This window comes from Glandiceps talaboti, chromosome 2 (assembly GCF_964340395.1).
Source record: "Glandiceps talaboti chromosome 2, keGlaTala1.1, whole genome shotgun sequence".
NCBI lineage: Eukaryota > Metazoa > Hemichordata > Enteropneusta > Spengelidae > Glandiceps > Glandiceps talaboti.
The window spans coordinates 4,215,796-4,232,335 of record NC_135550.1 but is presented as its reverse complement, the minus strand read 5'-3'; the positions used below and the strand labels follow the sequence as shown (position 1 = coordinate 4,232,335).

The 16,540-nt window shown below is 33.9% G+C and overlaps 1 protein-coding gene across 2 annotated transcripts in view; it reads left to right on the top strand.

Annotated features, from left to right (window-relative positions):
• LOC144453316 (signal-induced proliferation-associated 1-like protein 2) overlaps nt 1–16,540 on the top strand; it is a 77,673-nt gene that overhangs the window by 34,894 nt on the left and 26,239 nt on the right. For both annotated transcript variants that reach the window (XM_078144574.1, XM_078144575.1), the window contains exons 5-11: nt 4,665–4,853; nt 7,244–7,319; nt 7,822–7,920; nt 8,434–8,537; nt 10,025–10,182; nt 10,874–10,980; nt 15,201–15,430. In XM_078144574.1, the coding sequence (XP_078000700.1) occupies nt 4,665–4,853; nt 7,244–7,319; nt 7,822–7,920; nt 8,434–8,537; nt 10,025–10,182; nt 10,874–10,980; nt 15,201–15,430 (963 nt within the window). The remainder of the gene's footprint in view (nt 1–4,664; nt 4,854–7,243; nt 7,320–7,821; nt 7,921–8,433; nt 8,538–10,024; nt 10,183–10,873; nt 10,981–15,200; nt 15,431–16,540) is intronic.

The window sequence follows — 16,540 nt, the reverse complement described above, 5'->3', positions numbered from 1 at the left end:
GATAGTATACAACTGCATTGATTGAAACAAAACCCCACCACAACACCCTGTCTTACAAAGTAAAGGCCCTTCCCCCATGTTTTCAAGTAGACCATGCCTCCCTCTACCCACATCCCCAGCTATGTGAGGATTAAGAAATGGGTACTCAAATACATAAATTAAATAGTCCTGCTTCACTCACACCTAGTCCTTAACATTTGAGTAGCTTTTTCCATCTTTGTAAAGGTAACAGTTGTATTACCTGACATTGCAGGCATCAAGCAATGGTCATGGCATAGAACATTGTGAGCATCAAGCAATGGTCATGGCATAGAACATTGCAGGCATCAAGCAATGGTCATGGTGTAGTCTGCATATCGATGCAACATGGACATACACTTTAGTGTGCACCTGTTCACATTGTACTGATAAACAGTGCACAGTTTACATGCCTGTATACTAGTAATTAAAGTAAATGCAGAATGCTTTTTCATCAAAATCATACTTTAGAGGTGATTGGCTGTCTCCTGACAATATTTCAGGAAAATATTTTCCCAAATTTAGAAACCACGATGACAACAGACAATTAGTAAAATCTACCACTAGAAAATTGGTCATTTGCTAACATGATTAAAGAAAGTCAGCACTTTCATTCTACAAAGACTTGCTGTGAATAAATGATGGAGAGCAAAATTTCTCTCTATAAAGAGGAAGGCCACTAGCACTGCATGAAATACAGATATTTACATCAACTTTTCACATCATTTAAATTCTGTGTGATTACCAAGAAACATCAAATTGAAACTCTATTTCACCTTCATTGTTCTCATAGTGCTCCACTGTTGCTTCTTGGGACTTTAGCAGACAAAATGAAGTAGATGAACAGTGACCTTCAGATAAAGTCATGAATATTCAATGTTCATCTAATACATATATGTGTGTCTGCTAAGTCCCATGTGGTAAAAGTGGACCACTGCTTGAATAATGGAAGTGAAATAGAGTTTGACACTGTTATACCATTTTCTGAATATTTGATATCTAGTGACACATGAATAACCTCCAGATGAAGGTATAACCTGTAGTCAGTTCACTTTCTACATCTTACAACCAGCAGCTTTTAAAATTAGTCTGAAATGAAGTAGTTAGGGTTGTGAAATTTGATAATGCTAAAGCAAAATAGAGGAGTCTGCAGGAGTGTTTCTGTAGCGTTTCTGTAGTGTAAAGCTGGTGGACAGTGGTCACAAAGTATAGACAAGCAAATCAGCAGTCCTAATGGCATTTTACTGACTTTAAGTATTGGTTATATTTGAGATGTTTTATAAATATGACAGACAATATGTGGGTAATCAAATGATCAGTCACCTGGAGAAGAAGTCAGTTTTGTGGAAGCCACAGTTTAATGAGTAAAATGCTGAACACCTAATAGGGTAGTGTAAGGAGATGGCTTCAGAGAGGGAGGTGGCTACAGCTTAGTGGTGACTACACATGAATGCAAGGACAAGTTAGACAAATTGGAAAACTGTATTGTACAGCTTTGAGTGGATGTCAACACACACACAATAGCAATTTTACATGTATAGACTAATTGAAAAAAATATGTATTGTTCTGTTTTTGTGTAAACATGGTTGCAAGGACATGCTAGACAAATTGAAATGTTGTGTATTGTTCATTGGACATGTGAGAGAAATTGAAAAAAACATTTCTTACTACTGTTTTGTGTAGACATCAACACTCAGAGTTAGGATTTGAAAAAATTGAGGAAAAAAAGGCTTTGTTCCAGTTTGCTTTGTGTAAACATGGTTGCAAGGACATGCAGAGACAAATTGATATGTTGTGTATTGTTGAGGAATACTTAAATTTAAATCAGCTTTGAATAAAAACATTGAGATAAATCCTTCTGGAGTCTTTTGTTTACTGCATACCAACATCGGGAAATAAATTAATTCTAAACGAAAGTATTCTTTAAATACACTGATTTCACAACTTGTTGGTGTTTTGGAAGATTATAATTTCAGTTAAAGACCTAAACTATGCAACCACAGTATGTGATGATGGGTTGTTAGTTATTGAAGGGGATTGAATAGAGTACATGCTTTGATTGCAAGTAGATCAAGAAATGGGTATTATGGCAATTTAGGAAAGTTACTTGATAAACAAAGCCAAACATTCAGACTTTGTGGCGGTATTTGTACCTTGTAAGTCACTGTAGACTCATTCACTAGTCTATATATACATAGATAATAGTTACACAAAAGAATACTGTCTCAATTTAGAGAATTACTTATAAAAGAAGCTAAAAGTTATGACTTTGTGGCAACATTTTGAAGGAATTAAAAGACTTGATAGCACTTTAAACTACCCACTTTAATGGATAATTGTACAATTTGACTGATTTGTGTTGCTTTATGTGATCCAAAGTCTACATTTTGGTTACCATGGTCAAAATGTGTGGTTTTGATTGTAAACTCCAGCTGTTCATGAATTGTTAGCTAAGGTAACAGCTGCTGGTATTGAAATCACTTTGTCTGGTATAATCAGGGATTTTGAAATAAAGCTCAGTACTGTGGTGTTTTACATGTAAAGGAACTTATTGCATTTCAAAGGCATTTAAATTGCCATTGTTGTCTTGAAATAATGGAGTCCAACTATGTGAGGGAAACCCCCTTTGGGTATTGAGTGGATCTTAGTGTAAGTTAATAAAATTACGTGTGGAATGGTAAAATACCAACATAGATTATACAATAGTGAAAGTACCAGGCATTTACAAAAACTAAATATGTGTGTAAATCTGGTGATATAGCCCTGTGAAGTATGGTTTCCACCTGTGCTGTAATCTGGGATATATGGACTGTTTATACGTGTCTCATAAACTGACTACTTTGATAGCTGTGTTGAGTTGCTATGTAGGATTTTGTCTCTAGGTATTAAAGAGTGTCATGTATTCTTCACAGATTATTTGTTTTGGTATATAAATGAGATAAAAAGGTTCAATGGCGTTCTTGTTTCCTAAGTTAAAAGTATGATCCTGAATATGAAGAGCTGAACTGAGCTTTCTCTTGTCAGTTGTTTTCCTTTGCATTTCCCCTGAGCCCCCCTCTCTCTCTCTCTCTCTCTCTCTCTCTCTCTCTCTCTCTCTCTCTCTCTCTCTCTCTCTCTCTCTCTCTCTCTCTCTCTCTCTCTCTCTCTCTCTCTCTCTCTCTCTCTCTCTCTCTCTCTCTCTCTCTCTCTCTCTCTCTCTCTCTCTCTCTCTCTCTCTCTCTCTCTCTCTCTCTGTCTCTATACACTCACTATACCATTACACATTTGTGTGTATGGTAATGTGAATGTCAAATGTTGAAATAGATATTATATATTATACATGATACAATAATTTTGAACAGAAGAATTTGATTTAACACACTGTTTGTATAGCTTGAATTCCCATGTAAAAAAAGACTTGGCTAGACACATGAATATTGTCTCAACATTTCCTGTAAAAAAAAAGTATTCATTTAAAATTAGATCCAGAAAAAAACAGATAATTTTGCAGTTTTCTGAATGTGAGCCCATAGCATGATGGCTGTGATTGTGTTCCTTCATTTCAATAACTGAATGCAATATGCAAGATTTATGAAAAATGCATGATGCTGTTATGTAGATTGTAGGTATTTGCCTGCAGGGTTAACTATGTCATCCATTTAAGGAGTTGATGAAATAAGGCATATCAATGCAAGATTAATTAGTCATGTATGTCTACTATAACATTGTGTATTTGCTAGATAATGACACATGGACAATTTAGATGATACTTATTGCCCTAGGGATCTATCTCAACTACACACTAACTATTATCAGAAGGTAGATGTACCACTGATGCCAGGGCAACACAGTCTTTGCCATTGAAATATGAAAACAAAATATGGAAATTGAAATAGTTGTATACCTTCCCATATGCTTATATGTTGGACATTACAACATTTGATACTAGTGTATACAGTATAACATTGCTTGTTGATAGAATTCAACAAATTTGACATATGTTAAGAAAAAAATGTATTAAAACATGTAACTTTTCTAGTCTCGAGTGTGGGTAGTATTTTAGTATGTCAGGGAAAGTTGTAATATTTTTGATTCATTAATAAAGTTTAAATTTAATTTTTAATGTGAAGCATTATACTAGCTATTGTAAGTGAGTTTCAGTGTTATTAGCAGTGTAAGTGAGTTTCAGTGTTATTAGCAGTGTAAGTGAGTTTCAGTGTTATTAGCAGTGTAAGTGAGTGTCAGTGTTGTGAAGGGAAATTATGGTTTATATTGTGAACTTTGTTGTATAAAGATAAAGTTTGTTTCACATTTAGAGGCCATTAGTCCATAATACATGATTGCATAGAAAAAAAGTCATGGATTACATACGTACATAGAATGAAACATATAAAAATTACATCAAAAGTATATTTTAACACCTTTCAACTCGCACTACATGTATACCATAGATAGAGTGAAAGATTAGTTGTTGTAGGCAATCTAAGGAGTACCAATACTGACAAGACTTTGAGTCTAACTGCATGTATACATTTGTACACCTGTATCAAATGAATGATACACAAAATATGAAATCATAAATAATACTTCATAATTATTATAATTTGTTATATCTCATAATTTGTATATCTTTGTATAACATGTTGTCTTTTTAATGTCATTCTAGTTATCAACAACAAGGGGATCTATTCTAGAGGAAGCTATCCCATCAACAGCAAAGCATGGTACATCTAGAGGTCTCCCCATCAGAGATATTCTGGAATATGTTGCACCAGAATTGCAGTTGTCTTCTCTACGCCTTGCTGTCAATAGTGACAAAGTGCAGGAACAACTTATGAAACTTGATGAACAAGGGGTGAGTACATGTGATAAAGTCATTTGGACAGCTGTTATACTCATCAGTTCAAAGTATGAAATATTATACGGGAAATATTGGTATACAAATACACACTACTGATTGGAGTGTGACGTTTTATCCTTGTGGTGGTCTGGTCGTTATTATGTATGTAGTACTGATTATTGGTTATGGTAGAGTTATGAAAGTTGATGTGACATCGACATATATCAAAAGTCTTTTATCATGACATGGGTGTATTCTATCATTTAAACATGAGAAAGTTGCATCATACAGCATTATTTGCAGACAGTGATATCTAAATTTATTTTGAAATGCCTGCCAGTAACTAATCATAATAACAGAGGTTTTAAGTGAAATGGATTGATATATGTAGATTTTCACATGAATCTGAAGTAACCTGGAAAACCCCTAAACATAGATGCACCCTGTGTGTGTAGGCGACTTTACCAGCTTTGTATTGGCATGAACAATTTACTTGATTAATTAACTGGCATTTCATAGCATTTGATAAACTTATGTTATGTTATTTTGAATATTGAACCTTATTGATTTGTTATGGAATTCACAAAGTGAAAAGTTTTTCAAAATATTTTCAAAATTTTGAAATTGAGTAAGGGTAGATAAAAGTATTTGAAAGTTTAGTGTACAGAGATAGGAAGGGAATGGTGTAGATGATGAAGGTAGCTCAGATGAGTGTGGGAGGGAGGGGGGGCAACAGATATGGTAAAACTGGCATAGTTTCTCATTCATTATACCTTAATTTTGGTAAGTCCGATAAGATGACTGAGGAACTAAGATAGATGTTACGTACCTACCACTAAGCACTGAAAATCATATCATAGCTTGTTGTGTATGTTGGGGAAAATAATAGTGTAAAAGTCAGTACTCTGGACCTAGAATTTTTTTTTTTTTTTTATTTTTTTTTTTTTATTATTATTATTATCACATGATACATATTTATTGATTTACAATATATGTATTTTGGCATACCAAACTGAACGTATCATAATGCAGACAACCAGATCCATGTCACTGATCTTGTTGGAATATTAAAACGTCAGACACGATGAGTAGAAAAAAGACTAAATAGTCATCAAGAAAATACATTTTTTTATTACTTCTTTACAAATCTTTCTTAGCTAGCTACGAAATAATTGGTATTAAATCTTACAGAATTTTTTGATTCAACAAATGAAAAGAATACCTTGGTGATTTTACAGTGCAAAGCGTTTAATTCAGTCTAGCTGATTTTATGTCAGACCAATATACTTTACTTTAGTTGTCTCCAATTCGATGAACAAAGGCGTATTTCTCAAGTAGTCACTTTTTTTCATCTCAAATCAAGTTGGGGGGGGGGGGGGGAGTAGTTTATAGGATAGTGTGATAATCATAGTCTATACTCGTAATGTTATTCTCATGTGAGATGCAGTTGATTATAACGTAATGGAGTTATTTATTTATTTATTATTATTATTATTTTTTTTAGATAGATAACTCACAAGAATTTATTAGATTTTGTCCTAGTTATCCTATTCATAATAATGAATAAATGCATAATAACCATTTCTGTAAAAACTCAAGCATGCAGTCTCAAAACGTTTTTGGACCAAGAAATTTGGTTGAACTTATTATATCGCATACAGCAGCACATGGCTGTCATATTAAATAAACAGTGCCACTACCCAGTGCTTGTTAGTGAATATTGTCAATGCAGTTCAGCTGTTAGTTGGTGCTCGGTAACAAATACTGGGCATACCTGTCTGGTGTGTGTTTTGTGAAATTCAAGTCAACCCATCTTCATGGCATATGTGTTGGTATATGGAGCTTGAAGCTTTGCATGCCATCAATGCCAGGATAAATAGAGTATACATGCATGCACACCATTAGTTACTCACTTGACTCACTTTGTCTGCAGAAGTTTGACAGAATGCATTTCTTTTGTACTGTGTTTTGGTAGCCTTGGTAACACAAAATATGTAAAACTGAGGACAGTTGCACAAACATTTTATAACATATTTGAATATCAGTTTTCAAGGCTGACTTCTGTTAAACAATGGACATTGATGCTGGTTTTCCATGTTGTTGTACATAGTATTTACCCCAAACATAGAGTCTGTGTTTTTTACTGATTATTTAGATACCAGGCAACAGAGAGGAAAACAGTGAAATTTGTTTTAATACTAGTACATGCAAAGATGGGTTTGGTTCAGAACTTTGTAAAATATATTTAGAACTTGGGAAGTTGTTTTGATTGTTTATCCTCTCCAACAAAAGCACAGATAACCTGTGGTAAATACATGATATTTAAGATTAGCTGTTGGGTATAGTTTTCTTCAGACTGTGCCACACTTGATGGTATTTATCATAATTTGTCCAATTTTTTACAGATCAATAATAAGTATAAAGTTGGAGTGATGTATTGTAAAGCTGGTCAGAGTACGGAAGAAGAAATGTATAACAATGGTAAGCCTTAGACTAAAGAATATTTAGAAAATATGAAATAAAATACCATTAACTTTGTAACTGTTATTAGCTAGTGCCATATGTTAGGGTGTATGCTATTTTTCATCAACAAAAATAGAAGAAAATTCCTAAGAAAATATTCGTACTGTTTTGTTACTCACAATTTAGTGGAACAAAATACTATACAAGTACAAGTGTTACATAGTTTAGTATGTCCATAATTGATAACTAACTATAAGAAGTTATTGACATTTACCATCAACTCCTATTATTAACTGATTATTTGATTTATTGTGATGTTTATGATGATGAAAAGGTCTGGCTGCATTGCACCGACTTGCTAGTATTATTATTAAAAACAGTATATAGTACTCGCTGTAAACCACAAATGTGTAAATACAAAAGAATATGATAGATCACCTGAAGAGGGCGCTATTCCACATATTTCACATAGCCAATTTGGAGCTAATGTTCCTATGGTGCCTTCAATTTTTTTCATCAGAGAATTCTAGTCCTGCATTTGAAGAGTTTCTCAGTTGTCTTGGAGAGACAGTCAGGCTCAAGGGATTTGATAAATATAGAGCACAACTTGATAATAAAAGTAAGTATATTTATAGAACATTTCTCGGTATAATGAGCAATGTGCCAAGGAAACTACTACAATCCTAAATTTTGACCAATTACAATACCATATATACTTGAATAGATAGATGCAGAGAAAATATTCAAATGTACCAACAGAGAGCTTTAAAAATGTTACTTGAACCATTCTACTATATGGACTTGGAATACTTGCAGTGTTTTGAGATTTAATTGTGTTTGTGCATCCGAAGTAATCTGTACCTGAATATTTCCTGGCAGAGCTTACACACACCATGAGCGCACCATAAAAATGCTTTATGAAAAACAAATGTTGACGTGTCGTTTTGTGGTATTCGTAGAATAAAAAATTGATGTGAAACTCAAAAGGGTCAAAAGGGTCACAACGGGTCATATATGATTCATTGGACTACAACAACGACATAACATAGAAATGAAAACGATATGCATGAGTAATTATTCTGTACTTATTTCGGAAGTATTAAATTTATTTTTGTCTTTTTTTTTATCCTAGCTGATTCCACTGGTACACACTCTTTGTATACAACTTATCAAAACAATGAAATAATGTTCCATGTATCTACTATGTTGCCATACACACCTAATAACAAACAACAGGTAGGTGTATTTTACCACCTAATAACAAACAAAAGGGAGGTGTATTAGACCACCTAATAACAAACAACAGGGAGGTGTATTAGAGCACCTAATAACAAACAACAGGTAGGTGTATTAGAGCACCTAATAACAAACAACAGGTAGGTGTATTAGACCACCTAATAACAAACAACAGGTAGGTGTATTAGAGCACCTAATAACAAACAACAGGTAGGTGTATTAGACCACCTAATAACAAACAACAGGTAGATGTATTAGACCACCTAATAACAAACAACAGGTAGGTGTATTAGACCACCTAATAACAAACAACAGGTAGGTGTATTAGACCACCTAATAACAAACAACAGGTAGATGTATTAGACCACCTAATAACAAACAACAGGGAGGTGTATTAGACCACCTAATAACAAACAACAGGTAGATGTATTAGACCACCTAATAACAAACAAAAGGGAGGTGTATTAGACCACCTAATAACAAACAACAGGTAGGTGTATTAGACCACCTAATAACAAACAACAGGGAGGTGTATTAGACCACCTAATAACAAACAACAGGTAGATGTATTAGACCACCTAATAACAAACAACAGGGAGGTGTATTAGACCACCTAATAACAAACAACAGGTAGGTGTATTAGACCACCTAATAACAAACAACAGGTAGGTATATTAGACCACCTAATAACAAACAACAGGTAGGTGTATTAGACCACCTAATAACAAACAACAGGTAGGTATATTAGACCAAACAGCAGGTAGGTGTTTCTCTGTTTTTATTTGGTATTGGTAATTTTGTTACAGTTGACAATATAATGTACATGCATATAGTGACAGAGATGAGGAAATCTTATTAAACTTACTAAATCTACTATTATACAATAATTAGAGGGGAATCCTGATTAAAACACAGGTGAAATTAGTTCTAAAACGTTGCCATTTTTAAAATCCCTTTTGGTGAAACAAAATTGAACAATGAACTACTGAAATGACAGCGGCGAAACTATTGAGTATGGCATCGTTTGTCAACAAATTGTTCACACATGCTCAGTTAGGGTTGACTGCTATCATACCCATAAATATAGGCTTGAGGAAACAACTAACAAATATGATATGAACAACCAACTCAACGTATTACGATCGGATTACGATCTTGGCGTGTTTAGCGCCTCCCACAGCCTGCCTGTTGGCGCAGAATGTGCCCTCCCACGGTGAAAGTGTTAAATGTCAAGTAATTACCAAGTGCATTCATGATGTTTAAATGTCAAGTTTATAAATTTACTCCGCAATCCCACTGTATAATATATTTACTGTGTTCTAGGACTTTACTGTTTAACAACATTCATGACTATTGAAATCAGCATTGTTGTTCCAAAAGAAACCATTCATGATCAAATTGTTGACGTCATCTTTGTTATTCCATTACTGCGACTGTACTTTACGTCTACATATTTTCTCATAGTTGTCCTGATCTTTTTGATACAGCTGCTGCGTAAACGCCACATAGGTAACGATATAGTGACCATTGTCTTCCAAGAACCAGGAGCTGCACCGTTTACACCAAAGACCATCCGCTCTCATTTCCAACATGTGTTTATGATTGTACAAGCTCATCATCCTAACACTGACAACCTACACTACAGGTCAGTAAAACAATAAGTTGTACCACGTTATGATGATGGTAAAACATGATAACTAGAAATTTATATTTTGACTATCTTATTACAACCGTACTTTTATCCCTGTCTCAATTTATCAAATGTGCTATCAGCATGATACATCACACATTTACACATGTAACATCAGTCTGTTTTTATTTGTCTGGTTCATACAATTTTTATAAATTTTCATGGTTATACGTAGACTGTAACTTTTAGATGTACAATGTAGTTTTACATATTCAATATCTGCTCTATATGTGTAAAGCAGAACTCAAAAGTATCACCAAGGACTGTGTCTCACACTGTGAAATATAAGGAATTTAAAAGAAATTCACCTCTTAAACTGTAAACTGTATCCTTGGATATGAGTGTTTACGTTTCATCTTCAACTTTCACACATCTGGGATTTGATTCTGTTGTCACATGATTCCAGTGAGTCATGTGATCAACCCAGATCATCTGTGAACAAGTCCACAGGTGTGGAGAAAAGCTTTCAGTTTTGCGTTCACTAACTATTAATTATGTTTAGTGTTTCAAAAGTTTAAATGTCTATGTTGAGATAGTAACCTACACAGACAAGCTTGCATCTGTAGTGTATATATATATTTCCCTCTCTGGCCACATATTTGTTATTTCTTGTCAACCAAAATGTTCTCTCCGTTGTCATGTTCAGTGTTGCAGTTAGCAGATCAAAAGATGTGCCAGCGTTTGGACCATCACTGCCAGAAAGTCCTGATTTCCAGAAGGCAAAATCATTTACAGACTTCCTCTTAGCGAAAAGTAAGTTCCATTCAGTTTTCAAACATAAAAGGTTACTAGGAGAGGCTTGCAAAGACTTGTAAATCGCACAGATGGAGTCCTTTCTAAACATGGGAATTTACATTGTGTACCTGCCCTCTATGGGGAGATGATGAATTTCTTTTGTTTCTGTTTGTAGGTCAACACACTATTGTGTTATTTTTATCACTTCATGATCAGTTTGGCTATTCTATTTAGAGTAATCAAAGTCATTTTGTTGTATTCATGCATCATAATCATACTTTTATTCTAAAATTAAAATTGAAATTAAAGTGGCACAAGCTGAATTCATAAGTGTTTAACTCAAGTGAAAATACTTACATAAACCCACAATTAAACTACTCTTAGTATAATGTTAATGTCAATGCATGTCTTCTATACCATTACAATTGTGTTCTGGCAATGTTAGAAGAATTGACTGTATACTTCACTAAAACTACATTCTAGTATAATGTTAATGTCAATGCATGCCTTCTATACCATTACAATTGTGTTCTGGCAATGTTAGAAGAATTGACTGTATACTTCACTAAAACTACATTCTAGTATAATGTTAATGTCTATGCATGCCTTTTATACCATTACAATTGTCTTCTGGCAATGTTAGAAGATTTGACTGTATACGTCACTAAAACTACATTCTAGTATAATGTTAATGTCTATGCATGCCTTCTATACCATTACAATTGTGTTCTGGCAATGTTAGAAGAATTGACTGTATACTTCACTAAAACTACATTCTAGTATAATGTTAAAGTCAATGCACGCCTTCTATACCATTACAATTGTGTTCTGGCAATGTTAGAAGAATTGACTGTATACTTCACTAAAACTACATTCTAGTATAAAGTTAATGTCAATGCACGCCTTCTATACCATTACAATTGTGTTCTGGCAATGTTAGAAGAATTGACTGTATACTTCACTAAAACTACATTCTAGTATAAAGTTAATGTCAATGCATGCCTTCTATACCATTACAATTGTGTTCTGGCAATGTTAGAAGAATTGACTGTATACTTCACTAAAACTACATTCTAGTATAAAGTTAATGTCAATGCATGCCTTCTATACCATTACAATTGTGTTCTGGCAATGTTAGAAGAATTGACTGTATACTTCACTAAAACTACATTCTAGTATAATGTTAAAGTCAATGCACGCCTTCTATACCATTACAATTGTGTTCTGGCAATGTTAGAAGAATTGACTGTATACTTCACTAAAACTACATTCTAGTATAAAGTTAATGTCAATGCATGCCTTCTATACCATTACAATTGTGTTCTGGCAATGTTAGAAGAATTGACTGTATACTTCACTAAAACTACATTCTAGTATAAAGTTAATGTCAATGCATGCCTTCTATACCATTACAATTGTGTTCTGGCAATGTTAGAAGAATTGACTGTATACGTCACTAAAACTACATTCTAGTATAATGTTAATGTCTATGCATGCCTTCTATACCATTACAATTGTGTTCTGGCAATGTTAGAAGAATTGACTGTATACTTCACTAAAACTACATTCTAGTATAAAGTTAATGTCAATGCATGCCTTCTATACCATTACAATTGTGTTCTGGCAGTGTTAGAAGAATTGACTGTATACTTCACTAAAACTACATTCTAGTATAATGTTAATGTCAATGCATGCCTTCTATACCATTACAATTGTGTTCTGGCAATGTTAGAAGAATTGACTGTATACTTCACTAAAACTACATTCTAGTATAATGTTAATGTCAATGCATGCCTTTTATACCATTACAATTGTGTTCTGGCAATGTTAGAAGAGTTGACTGTATACTTCACTAAAACTACCTTCTAGTATAATGTTAATGTCAATGCATGCCTTCTATACCATTACAATTGTGTTCTGGCAATGTTAGAAGAATTGACTGTATACTTCACTAAAACTACCTTCTAGTATAATGTTAATGTCAATGCATGCCTTCTATACCATTACAATTGTGTTCTGGCAATGTTAGAAGAATTGACTGTATACTTCACTAAAACTACATTCTAGTATAGTGTTAATGTCTATGCATGTCTTCTATACCATTACAATTGTGTTCTGGCAATGTTAGAAGAATTGACTGTATACTTCACTAAAACTACCTTCTAGTATAATGTTAATGTCAATGCATGCCTTCTATACCATTACAATTGTGTTCTGGCAATGTTAGAAGAATTGACTGTATACTTCACTAAAACTACATTCTAGTATAGTGTTAATGTCTATGCATGTCTTCTATACCATTACAATTGTGTTCTGGCAATGTTAGAAGAATTGACTGTATACTTCACTAAAACTACCTTCTAGTATAATGTTAATGTCAATGCATGCCTTCTATACCATTACAATTGTGTTCTGGCAATGTTAGAAGAATTGACTGTATACTTCACTAAAACTACATTCTAGTATAGTGTTAATGTCTATGCATGCCTTCTATACCATTACAATTGTGTTCTGGCAATGTTAGAAGAATTGACTGTATACTTCACTAAAACTACATTCTAGTATAGTGTTAATGTCTATGCATGCCTTCTATACCATTACAATTGTGTTCTGGCAATGTTAGAAGAATTGACTGTATACTTCACTAAAACTACCTTCTAGTATAATGTTAATGTCAATGCATGCCTTCTATACCATTACAATTGTGTTCTGGCAATGTTAGAAGAATTGACTGTATACTTCACTAAAACTACATTCTAGTATAGTGTTAATGTCTATGCATGCCTTCTATACCATTACAATTGTGTTCTGGCAATGTTAGAAGAATTGACTGTATACTTCACTAAAACTACATTCTAGTATAGTGTTAATGTCTATGCATGCCTTCTATACCATTACAATTGTGTTCTGGCAATGTTAGAAGAATTGACTGTATACTTCACTAAAACTACATTCTAGTATAATGTTAATGTCAATGCATGCCTTCTATACCATTACAATTGTGCTCTGGCAATGTTAGAAGAATTGACTGTATACTTCACTAAAACTACATTCTAGTATAATGTTAATGTCAATGCATGCCTTCTATACCATTACAATTGTGCTCTGGCAATGTTAGAAGAATTGACTGTATACTTCACTAAAACTACATTCTAGTATAATGTTAATGTCAATGCATGCCTTCTATACCATTACAATTGTGCTCTGGCAATGTTAGAAGAATTGACTGTATACTTCACTAAAACTACATTCTAGTATAATGTTAATGTCAATGCATGCCTTCTATACCATTACAATTGTGCTCTGGCAATGTTAGAAGAATTGACTGTATACTTCACTAAAACTACATTCTAGTATAATGTTAATGTCAATGCATGCCTTCTATACCATTACAATTGTGTTCTGGCAATGTTAGAAGAATTGACTGTATACTTCACTAAAACTACATTCTAGTATAATGTTAATGTCTATGCATGCCTTCTATACCATTACAATTGTGTTCTGGCAATGTTAGAAGAATTGACTGTATACTTCACTAAAACTACATTCTAGTATAATGTTAATGTCTATGCATGCCTTCTATACCATTACAATTGTGTTCTGGCAATGTTAGAAGAATTGACTGTATACTTCACTAAAACTACATTCTAGTATAATGTTAATGTCAATGCATGCCTTCTATACCATTACAATTGTGTTCTGGCAATGTTAGAAGAATTGACTGTATACTTCACTAAAACTACATTCTAGTATAATGTTAATGTCAATGCATGCCTTCTATACCATTACAATTGTGTTCTGGCAATGTTAGAAGAGTTGATTGCATAGCAGGGATGTCCAGACAATTTTTTTTATACATATGATAAATTATGTTATATGATAATTTATATGTTATATTTTACTAAAAGTTTTGACTTTAGTCAATTACAATCAATGAATAAGTGAGCTTCAGTACATACAATACTGTGAGTGCCTTTATATATATATATATATATATATATATATATACAAAATCAAAATATGGCCCAAAGCAGTGTAATAACTCGGATTGTACCCATTAGATACCTTTCTTCTGTCATTGGGTATATTCCATTTTCAATATGTTATATCTAATGTAATGGCTCTGATCATTAGGTACTAATACTTTGAGTCAGTAACTTCTGTTCTCTCATATTTATTTTGTCTTTGTCTTTATTTTATGAAATCTGTAAACTTTTCTTTTCTGATAAAATCTATAGTTATTAATGCTGAGAATGCTGCCCATAAATCTGACAAGTTTGTTGCCATGGCAATAAGGACCAGACAAGAGTACCTCCGAGACTTGGCCAATAACTATGTCAGTAATGCTACCATTGATACCGGTGCAAAGTTGGGTAAATTCTCACTGTGGGATCGCAAGAAAGAAAAGAGTGTTCCTAAGATATTGCCAGAGACTGTTAGTAAAGGGGCCATAGCCTGGCGAACACAGGTAAGCTGATCAAGTTTAAATTCAATTTTTTTTCATGAATTTTCCTGCCTTGAAATATACTTTTTCTCCACATGACTGGCACATTAAGTGATGGATGCTATGAAAAAAAATCTAATTTTATGCTTCGTTTGGTTTTGTAGTCAGTGTGTTGCAGGCAAAAAAGGAAAATATTACCCTTACTCTAGATATAAGATCAGTTTGACATGTTACCTAGTATCTTGGGTGTACTCTACATGTAGTTCTGTTATAGTGTTCCTATGTACATTGAAATTCAAATTCTCTGACCTCAACAAACACACAGCACAATAGAAGTACCCCAACAGTTTACCCTGACATCAAACACACACAACACAATAGTAGTACCCCATCAGTTTACCCTGACATCAAACACACACAACACAATAGAAGTACCCCATCAGTTTACTCTGACATCAAACACACACAACACAATAGTAGTACCCCATCAGTTTACTCTGACATCAAACACACACAACACAATAGAAGTACCCCATCAGTTTACTCTGACATCAAACACACACAACACAATAGTAGTACCCCATCAGTTTACCCCGACATCAAACACACACAACACAATAGTAGTACCCCATCAGTTTACCCTGACATCAAACACACACAACACAATAGAAGTACCCCATCAGTTTACTCTGACATCAAACACACACAACACAATAGTAGTACCCCATCAGTTTACTCTGACATCAAACACACACAACACAATAGAAGTACCCCATCAGTTTACTCTGACATCAAACACACACAACACAATAGTAGTACCCCATCAGTTTACTCTGACATCAAACACACACAACACAATAGAAGTACCCCAACAGTTTACTCTGACATCAAACACACACAACACAATAGTAGTACCCCATCAGTTTACCCTGACATCAAACGCACACAACACAATAGAAGTACCCCATCAGTTTACTCTGACATCAAACACACACAACACAATAGTAGTACCCCATCAGTTTACCCCGACATCAAACACACACAACACAATAGAAGTACCCCATCAGTTTACTCTGACATCAAACACACACAACACAATAGAAGTACCCCATCAGTTTACTCTGACATCAAACA